The sequence below is a fragment of the Triplophysa rosa genome, linkage group LG15, assembly GCF_024868665.1.
Source record: "Triplophysa rosa linkage group LG15, Trosa_1v2, whole genome shotgun sequence".
Lineage (NCBI taxonomy): Eukaryota > Metazoa > Chordata > Actinopteri > Cypriniformes > Nemacheilidae > Triplophysa > Triplophysa rosa.
Window position 1 is genome coordinate 2,555,922 of NC_079904.1, and position 15,016 is coordinate 2,570,937.

Below are 15,016 nucleotides of genomic sequence, written 5' to 3' on the forward strand. Positions count from 1 at the left end.
CATTAAGGCATTTTAGAAGAATATTAATATTAATTAATTAATCTGAAACAACTATTATAAATTAAAGAACATGTCCAATTACTCATTAGAATAAATAATACATTAATGTTAAAAATGTCAATAAACAGCGATTAAACCTAAAATTAATACACCCCTATATATTTTAGTTATTTTTAATATAGACATTACTATTCAAAAGCTTATTGACACTTAGGCTTAAATGGTTCTCTAACTGCAATCCCATCAAAACTGCGTAAAAACACAAACCTAACACTGGAAAACATGTTGTGACTAAAAATATTCAAAATAAATTAAACGGTCTGTCGCTTTTTATCAAACACCTTTTGATCATTTTTCCATTTGTTCAAACAGCTTATTCAGAAGAAGTCATCCATTAAAAAAAAGTTTCAGTCAACTGACCCTACGATTCTACACAGTCCGCTGTCCTACTCGAGGGGTAAATTATTATAGCGTTTAAACGAACATGTTTACCTTTTTGAGTAAAGGTACATTTTGCAAAGTAATTGTTAAAATGACTGAATGGAAGACCGACGGCTGGCAGCGCTGTTAAAGAAGCGCATCGCGTGAGTCAATCGACGTCATGTGGTGTTGCGCAGATTGATTACAGTATGACATCAAAGTATCGCGAGAGTGACTAGAAAGCTTAGGTTTTGGCACGCTCTCGTGATACTTTGAGGTCATACGGCCATCGGTCAAGGCAAGGCCGCAGCCGAACACGCTTGTAATAACCCGGACGAGCTTTGCGTATTTAGTTCCGTGAGTCAAGTGAACACCAGTTTGCATCAGCGGGGTTTTTTTACATTATTGAAGATGCCAGGAGGAGATAAAGAGACGGATCTGTCCGAGCGCATTGAAGCGTTTCTGGCGGAGCTAAAGCGATGCGGCAGCGGCACGGGATCTCTCCGGGGCTCCGCGGAAACTGCCCGAGAAACGACCGCTTTACTCCGCAGAATCACCGCGCAGGCCCGCTGGAGCAGCGCTGGTGAGTTACAACCATAACACGGGGAACCCATAGAGATCAGAAGAATGTTCTGGACACGGGAAACCAGAACCAGGATCTAGATGGTTAAAACCAGAGATCGTACAGCAGTCTTAGACATCTGAGATCAGAAGCCTGGCGATGTTCTAGACATGACAAACTAGAACCCACAGCAGTTCTGAAATCAGATGCCAACTGTTGATCTGTCAAAAACCAGAACCTTATTTTTGATATTTAATCCTGCTGGAACCCATATCTGCTGTTCCAGCCACAAGTAACCAGAACCTTACAGCTGCTGTGGACACTAGAGATCATCCTTCTGATGTTCTTGAAGCTTGAGAGGAGAACCCACCTGACATTCATCAATCCATGTGCATAATAATGTAGAGAAGACAGTTTTGCGCGTTTCTTCTGGCTGTGGAAGATCTTGACGGTTCTAGTGTCATTTTCCAGGTGAGCTGATGGAGATCATACGGAAAGAGGGCAGACGCATGACAGCAGCGCAGCCATCAGAAACCACCGTCGGGAACATGGTCCGCAGGGTGCTGAAAATAATCCGCGAAGAATATGCGAGGTGAGTCTTGCACATGGTCTGCGTCAACGTTTCCCAATGCATTGAACTACATGGCCGAGCGTCTCAACCCTGTCCTGGAGAACTGCACTTGTTGGATGGCTCCCTTATCAGATACGTCCCAATTCAGATCTTGGAATCTCCACTAATGAGTTCACTCAGGTGTTAGATGAGCGATACACCCAAAAGGTTCCAGGACATGATTGAGAACTGGTTTACAAGATGCCTTGTGACGACAGATGCGCTGAAGCCCCACTCACTGGAAAGAAATCATAGATGAGATCTTTTTAGTATCGCAGTTATTTCTCCTAGACATCGATGAGATGAAATGAAGTCTCTTGGCGTTTCAAATATTTGTTTATAATTCCAGCTGTAGTTTTTTTCTCTGAGTGTAGATCTTGTATCATTTCTCAGGTCGAGAGGCAGCAGTGAGGAGACGGATCAGCAGGAGTCGTTGCACAAGCTCCTGACGTCCGGAGGATCCAGCGAGGACAACTTCAGACAACACTTCGCCCATCTCAAAGCCAATGTCATCGAAGCCATCAATGAACTGCTGACAGAACTGGGTGAGAATCCAGACACGCGCAATAGCTTGTTTTCAGAAGAGTGCGTGTTGTGATTCGTGTGTGTTTCTTTAGAGGGAACCACAGACAACATCTCCATGCAGGCTCTGGAACACATCCACTCGAATGAAGTCATCATGACTATCGGATGCTCCAGAACAGTGGAGGCTTTCCTTAAAGATGCAGCGCGGAAGCGCAAATTTCACGTTATCGTTGCGGAATGCGCGCCCTTCTGTCAGGTCAGTGCTTTTTTATTGTAATAAAAAGTTGATTTGACTAAAACCTCTTAAAACTGGCAACTGCAGAATAGACGGCTTTGAGTTAAACCGACATGCTTTAGATGTTAAAATAATGTTTAATTATTGTTAGGAAGAGGGTGAACATATTTCAAGTTTTATGCGGTTAGTTTTGAGTCTTTTTTCTAAGATGCATTTGTCTCCTGTTGTCCATCAGGGACACGAAATTGCCACAAGTCTTTCCAAAGAGGACATCGAGACGACAGTCATACCAGATGCTGCCATCTTTGCTGTGATGTCACGAGTCAATAAGGTAAAATGAAAAAACAAAGAAGGATAAAAAAGGAGAAGATTATTTATCTAGAATCACATGGCAAAAATAGACTTTTTCATGTTTTTTCTTGGTCTAGAAAAAAGATCTTTGCTCACATTTGGCTTCTGAAGCCTGGTAAATAATTGTATTTATTATGTACGCGTGTGTGTTGTGTACTCCTCAGGTCATCATCGGCACACAGACGGTTCTGGCTAACGGAGGTCTGCGGGCTGTTAACGGCACACACACTTTGGCTCTAGCTGCCAAACATCATTCAACCCCTCTTGTCGTGTGTGCACCCATGTTCAAACTCTCGCCGCAGGTATCTGACACACTTCCCAATCACACTTGAATGATTTCGTAACACTAAGTCAGTGTAGATGAACCACTTCATCATATTATTATACAACTCTCAATTGAAAAAGCTTGTTTCTGTGTTATCATGGATAACCGGGATGTTGTGCAGATGTCATTTTTGCTCAAAGATCAAACTGTCTCACTTATATTAGTCAGATACTTTGCTTCGAGTTTAAGCGTCTCGCTTCCTTTTCAGTTTCCTAATGAGGAGGACACGTTCCATAAATTTGTTTCGCCACATGAAGTTCTGCCTTTCAGTGAAGGTAACATCACTACTAGAATTTGTTTTGTATATACAAGCAAATTACATATAGAAAATGTTTAGATTTGTCAGATACCATCACAATATAATTTGACATGAAATGACTCTTGTTTGCAGGTGAGATCTTGTCTAAAGTCAACGCTCACTGTCCAGTATTTGACTACGTGCCTCCAGAACTCATCACATTGTTTATATCCAACATCGGTGGAAACGCTCCGTCATACATTTACCGTCTGATGAGTGAACTTTACCACCCTGAAGATCACGAACAATAGACTAACAATAAAGAATCTCTCACTCGCATGTGTGTTACGTTTGACTTTCAGCATGATGCAGTAAATATTTTGAAGATTGAATGAATTTTATTGAAATTGTATGAACTATTTATGGAGTAAAGACAACACTGTTTGTGTACTGGTACTGTTTAATGCAACAAAGATATTCTGAAACAGCTTACAGAAGGCTACTGTTTATAAAACGTTTTGTTTTAAAATTTAATCAGAAAAAAAAAGAAACGTTAAAGCACCAAATAAATTCTGGCTCATGAAAAGGTCACAGGAAAGGAAGCTCTGTGTGAGAGTAGAAACATTCTGTAGCTCAGTTCTGAACATTCACGGACGCTGCGTTCACAACGTTGATACGTCTCAGCTGTGAGAAAAGAAACGGATGCTGTCAACTAAAATGCACTCCTCGCATTACAGAAGTGAGATTATCTTGACACATTTCACTGTAAGAGTTTGTGGTACCGGCTAGGTGTTTTGGTCCATTTTAGAGCACTTCTGGGCGGCACACCGACGGCTGGATGGTAGAAGGTGCAGTCAGTACGCTTACACCATGTTGAAAATCTACACGGCTACACCAAACAACAAGAGAATAAATTAAATTGTCACGAAACTGGATATGACATCATATGTATGAAATCACCAATTTAGTATAAAATCAGCAATAAAGAACTGCATACTAAATATAATACACTTCAATTTAGATCAGGAAAACTAAATGGTGTTCAAACTCACTTTAGGGTGATAGAAAGGACAGTCCGTTTTTTTACACTCTGGGAAGAAGCGACACGTGTTGTTATTTGGTGCTGGAGCTGCAGGGTCAGAGGTCATAGGTCAAATCTTAATGTCATCATCAAAACTGACACTTTTAAAGTCGGCATGAAACGGAAGTAGCGATTGTCTTTTTTTCCATATCGTGACGTACATCCAAGTGAAATGACTTCTGAAATGAGGGGAAAAATGTAGGGCGGGACTTGATTTCGTCCACCGACAACTGATTGGATCGTTAAAAGGTGAAAGATTTGAACGCCAGTTTGCAATCTGTCAGTCATTACAGGCCCGCCCTCGCGCCATTCCTCCTGACCAGAAGTGAAGAGAGGTCATTTCGAGAGGGGGAGGAGGTTAACGTTTTTGATTAAAGATTACAAGTGCAAATGAATTAAAAAAATGTATAATGTGCACAGATAAATAATTCATAATAAATACTTAACCGCTGTGTAAAACTACTAGAATGATCATTTTTTTATTTCATGCCGACTTTAATACTTTCCTGTGTATTTTCTCTTTCATCACACATGCACACGCACACACACCTGCTATGGTGGGGTTGTTGTGAAGTCGCCGGCTCACGTGTGTGAACGGACAATCTGTTTTGGTGCACTTTGCGTCGAATTTACAGTTTGGGTGAATGAACAAACATTTGTCGCCAAATTTGCAGTTGGGGAACATTCTGCAAGAGAAGAGAACACAACCGGTAACATGTTTTTGGGGACATGCAATACTATAGGATTCTGGTTTCTAGCGTTATGAATGGCTGGTAAAACTTTACAGAAAGGTTCTTTTTGTTAAATCATATGAAAAAACCTTGCTTGACGCATTACATTAACACAAATTAACAATAAAAACCATTATATTCACATATTGAAAGCATCAATTTAATGAATTATGCTGCAAGACTGTTTTTCATTGCTCACTGGAAGAGCTGATGTTAACGAACTGAATCTTATTGAAGTGTCTTAATTGAATTATTTCATAATAAACAACTAGCGTTGTTTAACAACATGGTGTATATGTTGTGTGCCTTCCTCACTTGCACGGTGTGTTGGGGTGATGGTACAAACACTCGTCTCCACTCTTGCATGTGGGCCAGAACTTGCAGCGTTCCAGAAGTTTCTGTCGTTTAGTCTGATCTGGACTTACATCCATGTCTTCCACTTCATCTATCTCTCCATCTGAACAGAAGCAGGAGAGAGAAAGAGAGAGAATGAAGGTGAGCAGGAAGCAGATTTACTTTTTGTGAGATTTCCGTCACACGTGACTCGTCTATAAGTGGACACACATATATTCCTCTTACTGTCAGTATTCACAAGGTCAGTGCCAAGTCTGAGGTGGACGGCAGGTTTAGGTCTGTCATTTTCTAGAAGCTCAGAGGTCGCGTTAAACTCATCCTCAGGCTCCATCTCCTGCTCGGTACGACTGGCTAACGGACTGGGAACTCCATCCAAAGTCACGATGAACTTTGGACTTGCTCCACCTGCAACCTCCGTTCTCTCTCTGCATGAAGATGGATCTTAGATTAGGTGGTTGAGAATTCAACGAAATGTTAATCTGAATGACTATCATACCTGGCCTGCACCATTCGAGAAGTGATGGGCGGGTCTTCGTTCTGACTGACGATGCCAAGCCGGCTCCTGATTGGTGGTCTCTGATCAAGCTCTGGTTTTCTCATGATGAACGAACGAGTGTCAAGGGCTTTGAGTCTCGCCGCCTCTAAAACCTGCAAGTCTGAGTAAAAAGACACATCTAGAGTCAAAAATCAAACTCGGCCTGAAATTAAAGGTGCAATGTGGACCAAAATAAATTTTTCAAGTTTTGAGTAAACCTTTAAAACAAAGAAACCTTAAATATGGGGTAACACGCAGTTTCTGCAAATCTCATATTAATCTTGAGTACCGATAGAGTAGTATTGCATACTTCGTATCTTCGAATATTATTTAGTTTGATCAAATTTATAAAAGAGAGATACAGCTGTACGATTATTTCCGGAAAAAAACGAGCTGCTGGAGGCAGGCAGTGGGAAGGAACTCCAGCACGAGCACACAATACATCATTGAATTATCCCTTTGTGTTGTTTACATTATGCCCGTACGCGCCGATTGCCAACACAACACAGAAATGCGAGTTAGTTTGAGTGAAGCGGCACTGATGGGCGTGACGCGTGGTCTTTCGCTCTGTGGATGACGCGTGGGCGTGCTTTTCTGGGAGACGAAAAAGGGATCCAGACTTATAAAAAAAAAAACTTTCCCAAACAAGTTGGAGTGCTGGGGGAGTGTATCGAGCACAGAAATACTACGTCATACGTCCAACTCGTTTTTTAACAAGTTGACCATGTTAAGTGTGAGAAGCCAGCACGTTTAACAGTGTAAAGAAGTCAGAATGCATGAAATAGCATGTTACCCCATCTTTAAAACAAGGTCAAATCACTCACCGTATTCATCACGCTGCTGTCTGCTTCCCTGCTCAGGAATCTCCAGCTGCAGACAAGAAGATAAAGCTCTGGAGTGTGCTGCAAAATACGAATAAAAAAGAGAGTGAGGAAGAAACACTTAACATTATTATTATTAGTGTTTTTAGGGTTTGTCAAGATCATACTCAGATTTAATGTTTCGAATTTATCCAAATTAGCAAAAATGAAAAATGTCATACTTCAGCTTTTGAAAAGAGGTTTGATATTACATTTCTAAGCATTGAGTCACAGCCAGGGACCTAAACATTAGAGCTTTGCTGTTTGTATTTGGCACCTGTGTTGTCATACTGACTGCTTTGCAACGTGTCCTGAGGTGTGAGAGCCTGCAAGTGCTCCTGGACCAATCGAACGGCTGCATTACTGATCTCGTCGCTGGCTGAACGCGTCCGTGGCGCGACTGGAACTGTCTGACGCTGGGAAACTGAAATAACACAGACAGATCAACTTCAGGTACAAAATATGAATTTAAGAGCTGGTCGGAATAACTGGTATTCTTATTTGTCATATTAAATGTCTATCGTGAAACCTGAATATCCGGTGGTCCTATTGATGGAATCCTGAGCTTCTGAGATGGCTTTGAGGATGAGATTTTTGTTGGCTTGTTTGGCTGGTGGAAGCGAAGGCCTGTCGAGGAACACGAACTTCTGTCAGTATTACTCAAATCTCATAGAAAATTTACATTAAAGGTCCAGTGTGTGAAATAAATCTAGTGGTGAGGTTGCGAATTGCAATCAACGGCTCACTCCACCCCTCGCTTTCGAAGCACTACGGTGGCTGACACAGGACTAAGATGTCGTCACGTTTTTGCCGAAGGAGATAACGTATTTACGAAACACGCTCTGTAGAGCAGTTTGTCCGTTTAGGGCTACTGTAGAAACAACATGGCGAATTCCATGTAAGGGGACCCGCGGTGTATGTAGATAGAAGTAGCTCATTCTAAGACAATAAAAACATAACGCTTCATTATGTAAGGTCTTTATACACCTCTGAAGACATACGTGATTATGAATATTATATTGCATTTCTGTCAATAGATCCTCCAAAAAATAACACATTGGACCTTTAATGCCATAAAACCCTTAGTTTCCAGAAGGACGCACTTGCGCTCTAGTTTAGCAGGCAGCGACACTTTGCTGGAAAGACCGTAGTCCTCCTCATCTTCATCCTCCTCCAGATCTTCACTCTCCTGCCCGCGGTCGTAACCTCTGTGGACCCGAACCACTGAACTGGCCATGGGGGCCTTGCGTTTCCGAAACATCTCCTGCCACGAGAAGAACATGGAGCTTTAGGTGCATCACGGAACAAAAACACACATTTGTGACCATTCACATCACATTGAACATGTTCTTGTGTTTAAAATGAAATTGTGTATCTTAACTGGCAGAGCGTTGAGTTAGCACTAGCGGTAAGGGCCTTTAGATTAAAAAAATCTGCCAAAGGCGTAAATGTAAGAACGTAAGGTGCAGAATTGAAATCGGAAAACATGAAACTGGAAATAACAAAAATAGCTAAAAAGCAGAAGTGACGGCTAATACTTTTAAAATGAAGGGACAAGATTCTAGCCAAGGCCATATGTGACCTTTGCGTGAAATGACTGGTAAAAATAACATAACCGGCTCTAAACTCTCACCCTCATGAAGTTCATGGAGCTCTATGAAGCCCATACAACTTATATGAAACCATACGACAGCTTTGTGCAAAGTAAAATTTACGTTGTTTTTTACCAACCACCTCTGCCGTTTTTCTCAAATCCTACCCGCAAAACTATTTGCAAATTCGGCATTTCAAGACACTTTGCAGCAGATTTTATGCCAATAAGTACTGGGTTTTATTTTCTTGACCAAACATGACACACTATTTGAATATGCTCATAAGCAAATGTGCAAATAACTAAAATTTCAACCTGTTCATCATACAAAGCTGCCATATAAATTCAGAAGCTTTGAAATATAGTGCACAGATCTTCTAAGATATCTCACATATAGCAACTACTTCTGTAATTCAAAATTGCTATTTTTGTTCCCCTTAAGAAGTCTAATAAGTTTAAAACAAACTGTGTGTGAGTAAATAATCACAGAATATTCAACAACATGTTTTGCTTATATCGTACAAAACTTCTCACTCTCATTATCACTTACCCTGCTGCTCTCCCCTGAGCTCCTGTAACCCCGTCCATGGCTGGAACTTGACCTTTCCTGACCTCTCGTGACATCCGAGGACCTGTACGCCTCTGCGGTTCGTACTGACATCTGGCCGGACGATGCCACCGCCGGCCTCGAACACTCCGCAGCCGAGCGGCTGTATAACCCCCGTGTGTAACTGGAGCTCAGGCCCTGCTCTAAGGGCTCATCGGTGATGAGGTCATCATCCAGGTCAGGTTTGATGTCAATCACAGCTTCAGCTGACGCTTCAATCAGAGGTTTGACGGCAGATGTGAGTCTAGATGGTCTTTCAGAAGAGCCTCTCCTGTGACACAAAATAAAACGAACAACGGCTTGAACACATGAATAGCAAAAGTGTAGGTTCAAAACAAAAAGAAATAAGTTACCTGCCACTGTGCTCATGGGCGGAGCTAGACACCCACCCCTCTACCTTATCGGAGCGGGAGCTGGACACGGCGAGGGTGCGAGGCTCCTCCCCACTTCTGACATTTGCCGTCGGGATACTCATCTCAGTGTGAGGAACCGGTGGGCATGATGGGGGCTCTACTACAGAAATAAAAGAAAATATATTAAAATAACAGAAAAGACAACGGTATCGTAAGCGTAAACAAGGTCAGTGGCAATAAGCATACCGACTGCAACTGATCTCAGCTTCTCCAGAACACCATGTAACCTACAAAAAAACAAAAGATGACTTACTTTTTTTTATTTTCTCTTTGTTGGCTTTTGGCTACTGAGCTCAAGATTAATTCCATTTTAATCTGAAGTGTTAAAGTTATAACAATCAAATGCGCATGCACTCTTTGGTACAAATATGTTGAAGCTTGTTTTAAAGTGGACCAGTATAAAATAATGCCAAATATTGCATAAAATGGCATAAAATGCATTATCACATATCCTCTGTGAATTTTTTTTTTCGTGTTTGCTTTTTTTTGAGGACATCAAATGTATAAAAGAAAACGGTCACCTACCATACAGTGAACGTAATGGTGTTGTTGCCTAGAAACAAGGACAGGTCCTCTGCCATCTGCTCCATGCTCTTCTTATTGGCCACCATGACCATGATGTAATCTGGAAGCTCCTCGTCTGACAGAAACACACAATCATATTTTTACACATCAACAACATACATACACACTTTTACCAAGTTACCACCAGTCAATAAAGTTTAAAACTGATCTAACATGACATTTCCAAACTACAAGACTACAAGTTAATAAATCTAATGTTGCACATAGAATAAGAGAATGTTATTTCTTTTTTCAACATTTCTAAATGCAGCTGTAAATGTTCAAAACTTAAATATAAAACACAAATTATATCCCACCATTGAATAAAACTGAAAGTGACAGTTTTGTGTTTAATTTGAAATGATGTGAAATCTTACCAACATAAGCTCCCAGCTCCTGTAACTTCCCTTTGATAGCAGCCTTGAAAACAGGAAATGACATCATTACAGCCGAAGTTGAATAAATGAAAACTTAACTTAAGCGACACAGAAACTAACTACCATAAAAATCCTTAACATAAATAACTGAAGAGCTTTAGAAGGTAATACCATGGTACCCCGTCACATACTATGGTACAGAGTGATTACCACATTCACATAACATAGTATGCACACGGTACTTCTGAAATCCTTCAAAAATAACCTTTCTGTTTGTAAAGATCACCCAAATACACAATACACACCAACAGCGCAGAAAACATTTCAAACATACTCAAAAACTCATTTAATAAAAGAAAAACACGCCTAAAACGACCAATAGCAGTCAAACACACTTTTAGAGCAGACAAACGGCTAACTTAACACAGCTGTTGTTAAGCTAAGGTTGCACGCTTAACACGTTTGCAAATGTTAAGTATTATAATGGTTTTACCCGTATTTTCTTGCTAATTTCAGTTCCGATCTCCATAATTATTAGATTCGACGTTTTCCCCGACAGAGGAGTTTAGTTAAAGAAATAAAACATTGAAGAAAGACGGAAGTGTTAGACGGTTACTAGGCCTGAAGGCCTCGAGTGGAGCGTATGTTTCAAAGCGCATGCGCAGTCCGTTAAACGAGAAACGAGCAAAACGATGAATCGTAACAACAACAGTATTGCATTTATTCGTTTTGAAATTAAACGATTCGTAACATTTACATTTGTTTAATATTTAAAATATAGTTAAATAACATTTTTACTTGTAAATCTTCCAAAGGTGACAGGAAAAGAAAACAAAAACGCATTACTCCTCCAATCCAGCAGGGGACGGTAATGAGAACGCGCACGCACACACACGCACACACACATACGCGTTAACGTCTGTCATCAGCTGTCAAACGGCGTAAGTTTGATGCTCTCCATATGTTTAGTGTCCCTTAAAGTAAATTAGAAAAAGAAGACGCTCGGAAGCTCTGTCTATATCTGTGAACGATGAGTATAACGTTCCACGTGAAAGTGAAAGCGAGTCAGTTCCACGCTTGAAGAGGGCTGATGTGCTGATAGCGGATCATTCAGGTGGATTTCACAGGCGGTGAATGATGAGCTGGTTCGGCAGAAACGCAGTGATCGGTCTCGGAGTCGGTGTGACGGTCAGTACCGGTCTGATCGCGTTATTAATCATTAAAGACACTCTGAGAAGGAGAACCCGCCGCCTGCTACTGCACGACACGAGCTCCGGGCTGCTGAACGACACGGGTATGAATCAAGTACAATACAAACACTAATGCTTTCCATTATGAAACATCTACCATTAAATCTTTATGCTTCATTCCCGTAGATGTTCTGTTCATTTCTATTCACCACGTAATATCCCAACAATAGAACCCAACACCAGGACCATAATAGTTTCCATAAAAACCATTATAAAATCCATTGAAAATTCAATGATGGTTTTCTATTGTTTCTTAGCAGACAAAAGCACACCACATTAAACGGACACGTTGCTCTATCTGTGTTTATGTGATCAGTTGAGACGGCGGCCCTCTCTGCAGCGGTGAGGGGTTTGTCCCCTGAGCAGGACGTGGAGCTGAGGAAGACTCTGGAAGATGTGATGAAGAGCGTGTCCAGTCTGCGGAATGAGATCGCTGAGATGCGCGAGGGTCTGAGGGACATCACCACCACCATAGCTGAAGATGTGAAGTGAGTGAACAGACAGTTGCCTTGTTCTGTTTACTTACAGAGTCTATCTGCAGTCTCGTCTGACTGTCTGTGATATCTCACCTGAGTCTCTCCTTCGTCTCATCTGAATCTCTCTTTTCAGGAGGACTGTGGAGGAGAGTCGGAGATCTAGGCGGCGACGTGCCTTTCTGCCAAGGGAGCGTTCTGAATCCGTGAGCTCCAGCTCCATTTATTTCACTGCCAGCGCGGGACCGGACAGTCTCTATGGCGACAGTGAGGTTGGGTATGTCTGCTGTTTAACACTGCCCGTCTGTGTGTCAGAATTCTGTTTCCACGTCAGAAATGATGATGTCATTCACACAGATACTCCACGGCCTACTCCAACGCTGAGTCCGACTACACGGACAGGGAGACGGATAAAGACGGTGAGGACGAGAGGGACTCGGACGAGGCGGAGAGCTGTGCCACAGTGCTCACGCTGAGACAGGAAGATGATGAAGACGTCGGGTTGGCGGTGGACTCTTTGTTGGAAGTTCCCAGCGTTGAACTCGCCCTCCTGCTCGCCCAGTCTGATCTGCTGCATGCAGGGGATTCTGGGAAAAAAGCAGAGGGCTTTCAGTTGTTGACGGAGAACAGGCCGCTGGTGAGTATCAACACAGGTGCACGACCAGATGTGAGACGATGTTGATGCTAATGTATGGAGTGCAGGTGGATGATGTGGGTGTGATTGATTTGTTTCACTTTTTTTTTGCAAAATATTTTATTATTTAAATATTATATCTGTACATTTTATATATCTTTAAACTACATCTATAAAATCCACAAGCGCTCCTTTATTTATTGAGATATTTTTACAGTGGACTGATAGGACCACACCTTATGTCGCAGCTGAATGTTTAATAAGCGTCAGTCATATCAGCTCTGATATAAATTGTGTTCATGTGTGTTCTTGTCGTCAGTACGGCGATAACGTGGAGTTTGTGTGGCGATTGGCTCGTGCCTACAAAGACATGTGTGAAACAACAGACAGCAGAGAAGAAAAGAGAAACTACGCTGAGCAAGGTGAGACTGACCTCTGAAGTGATGACAACGTGCACAACTCGGGGTGCATTACATATTTGTTCTCTTTGTCAAGTAAACTTTTATATACATCCCCTGCTGAGTTCACAGGGAGCAGTGAACACTACATAGATGACCACGGATTATGATTTACTTACACGTTTTTTACCCCGAAGGTCATTATGAGGTCGAGGCGGCGCTGAACAGGAACGGACTGAGCGCTGAATGTCACAAATGGTATAAAAACAAAACGCGTACACACTCTCTTCATCTCTTCTGTGTGATGTGATTTGGAGATAACTGTGCACTCTCGCTCTCGCTCTCTTTCTCTTACTTGTTATATCTCTCTCAGGTTTGCCATCCTGGCACATGTGTCTTCACAGCATGAGAGCATTCATGGAAAAGTAAAAAGCAGTTATGTACTGAAGGTGAGGCAGTTCAAACACAATGAATCGGCGTTTCAGATAAACACCAAATGATCTTTCAATAATTTTTTCGACATGTTTTAATGGTCTGTATGTTAACGATCGTGTTTATTTCTGAATGACAGGAGCATCTGGACCGAGCCCTAGCTCTGCATGATGATGATCCCATATGTTTCTACCTGCTCGGCCGCTGGTGTTTGGAGGTCAGTTTCTTTATTCTAACTCTATTGTCATTTCTCATAACTATCATTTATATAAACTCCGAATGTTATTGCTCCGTATAAAATGCAGACACGGTCTTATACGTGTGCTTGTAGATGAGTTCTCTGAGTTGGTTGGAGAGGAAAACCGCTGCTACGCTTTATAAAACTCCTCCCATGACCTCAGTGAACGACGCTCTGGAGAACTTTCTTAAGGTATCGAGAAGTTTAGCGTTTTTAGAACAAAACTGTAAAGTTTGTAACTTTACTGTTAAAGATTTAACGTGTTTGGTTTGATATCCAGGCGGAAGAGTTAAATCCAGGCTCCTCCAGAACAGTGAGGCTTTATATTGCCAAGGTAACTTGGTACTGTCTAAATAATGTTTCACGTGTCCTGTTAAAGGAACTTGTTAACCAAAAAATAAAATCTCATTGCGCACTAGTGAAAGACAGATTTGGTGGATTATTGCTTGAGAATTGTTTGTTTTGCAGTGTCATAAGGAGCTTGGAAACATCTCCGAGGCCAGAAACTGGGTCCGGTTAGCACTGAGCACATCAACCGAAACAAATGAGGTGAATCACGCTACTGTTCTCTGTAGAGGATCATCAGTATTCATGATTCCTTCTTCATTTGGAAAGATGTGATTCCGTTTTTGACCTTGTTTCAATGATTGTTTTGTTTCTTTAGGATGCTGGAAACATTGCTTTACAGGAGGAGCTAAAGGCTTTGATTGACAACACAGCTGACCTATCGACAAGCCGTTTGAATAATTAGGGTGGGGTCTCAGCTGTCCTCAAATCATTCTCATATTTCACCTGGCAATTGCTTGATTTTAATACTGTGGTTTGCGTTAAGCTGCCATGACTGTTTGCAGTGGATGTTCATTTATATTTTCCATGCAGAAAACTATATTAGTATTAAATACAACATTTGACTAGTATTATGTGAAAATGTTATCAGTAACATCTCTACGTCCTGCACAATGTCCTACATTTCATTCCTTTTAAAAATAATTGAAGGTAGCATTAAAATCATTCCTATTTTTTCATATTTAAACATGCTTATGTAACCATTCACAAAACTGCCTTTGTTCATATTTGATTTTATATGTGGTGATATGAAGTGAATCCCTAAAATATGAAAATAAAAAATAAACAACTCTGAATTGCTCGTTTTTTAAATTATATTTTAATGTTCCACTGCTCTTTTTAAGTAAATATATATTTAAAGTCAAC

The 15,016-nt window shown here is 41.2% G+C and overlaps 3 protein-coding genes across 5 annotated transcripts; 2 read left to right on the forward strand and 1 right to left on the reverse strand.

The window, feature by feature from the left end:
• The first annotated feature begins 765 nt into the window (after window positions 1–765).
• Window positions 766–3,577, forward strand: LOC130565574 (translation initiation factor eIF-2B subunit beta). The gene is made up of 8 exons (XM_057352406.1): window positions 766–1,003; window positions 1,454–1,574; window positions 1,986–2,137; window positions 2,210–2,373; window positions 2,588–2,683; window positions 2,868–3,005; window positions 3,237–3,303; window positions 3,420–3,577. The coding sequence occupies exons 1-8, from the start codon at window positions 832–834 to the stop codon at window positions 3,575–3,577; spliced, it is 1,068 nt and encodes a 355-aa protein (XP_057208389.1). The 5' UTR covers window positions 766–831.
• Window positions 3,578–3,836: 259 nt separating this feature from the next.
• Window positions 3,837–11,040, reverse strand: zc3h14 (zinc finger CCCH-type containing 14). Of its 3 annotated transcripts, none has more exons than XM_057352402.1 (17): window positions 10,873–11,040; window positions 10,380–10,422; window positions 9,964–10,078; window positions 9,625–9,665; window positions 9,379–9,535; window positions 8,969–9,296; window positions 7,931–8,091; window positions 7,357–7,454; window positions 7,105–7,251; window positions 6,792–6,869; window positions 5,929–6,088; window positions 5,658–5,857; window positions 5,394–5,535; window positions 4,897–5,033; window positions 4,319–4,395; window positions 4,024–4,155; window positions 3,837–3,950 (listed from the first exon to the last, which is right to left on the reverse strand). In XM_057352402.1, exons 1-16 carry the CDS (start codon window positions 10,906–10,908, stop codon window positions 4,027–4,029), a joined length of 2,049 nt encoding a protein of 682 aa, XP_057208385.1. In that variant the 5' UTR covers window positions 10,909–11,040; the 3' UTR covers window positions 3,837–3,950; window positions 4,024–4,026. The 3 variants fall into 3 exon arrangements, with proteins under 3 accessions (XP_057208385.1, XP_057208384.1, XP_057208387.1); XM_057352401.1 differs by having other exon boundaries at window positions 9,379–9,538; window positions 10,873–11,039; XM_057352404.1 differs by having other exon boundaries at window positions 3,846–3,950; window positions 4,049–4,155; window positions 9,379–9,538; window positions 10,873–11,039.
• Window positions 11,041–11,182: 142 nt separating this feature from the next.
• rmdn3 (regulator of microtubule dynamics 3) lies at window positions 11,183–14,903 on the forward strand. The gene is made up of 12 exons (XM_057352405.1): window positions 11,183–11,673; window positions 11,946–12,117; window positions 12,239–12,379; window positions 12,460–12,739; window positions 13,056–13,158; window positions 13,332–13,392; window positions 13,508–13,583; window positions 13,706–13,783; window positions 13,898–13,996; window positions 14,085–14,138; window positions 14,273–14,353; window positions 14,469–14,903. The coding sequence occupies exons 1-12, from the start codon at window positions 11,514–11,516 to the stop codon at window positions 14,553–14,555; spliced, it is 1,392 nt and encodes a 463-aa protein (XP_057208388.1). The 5' UTR covers window positions 11,183–11,513; the 3' UTR covers window positions 14,556–14,903.
• The last annotated feature ends 113 nt before the right edge of the window (window positions 14,904–15,016 follow it).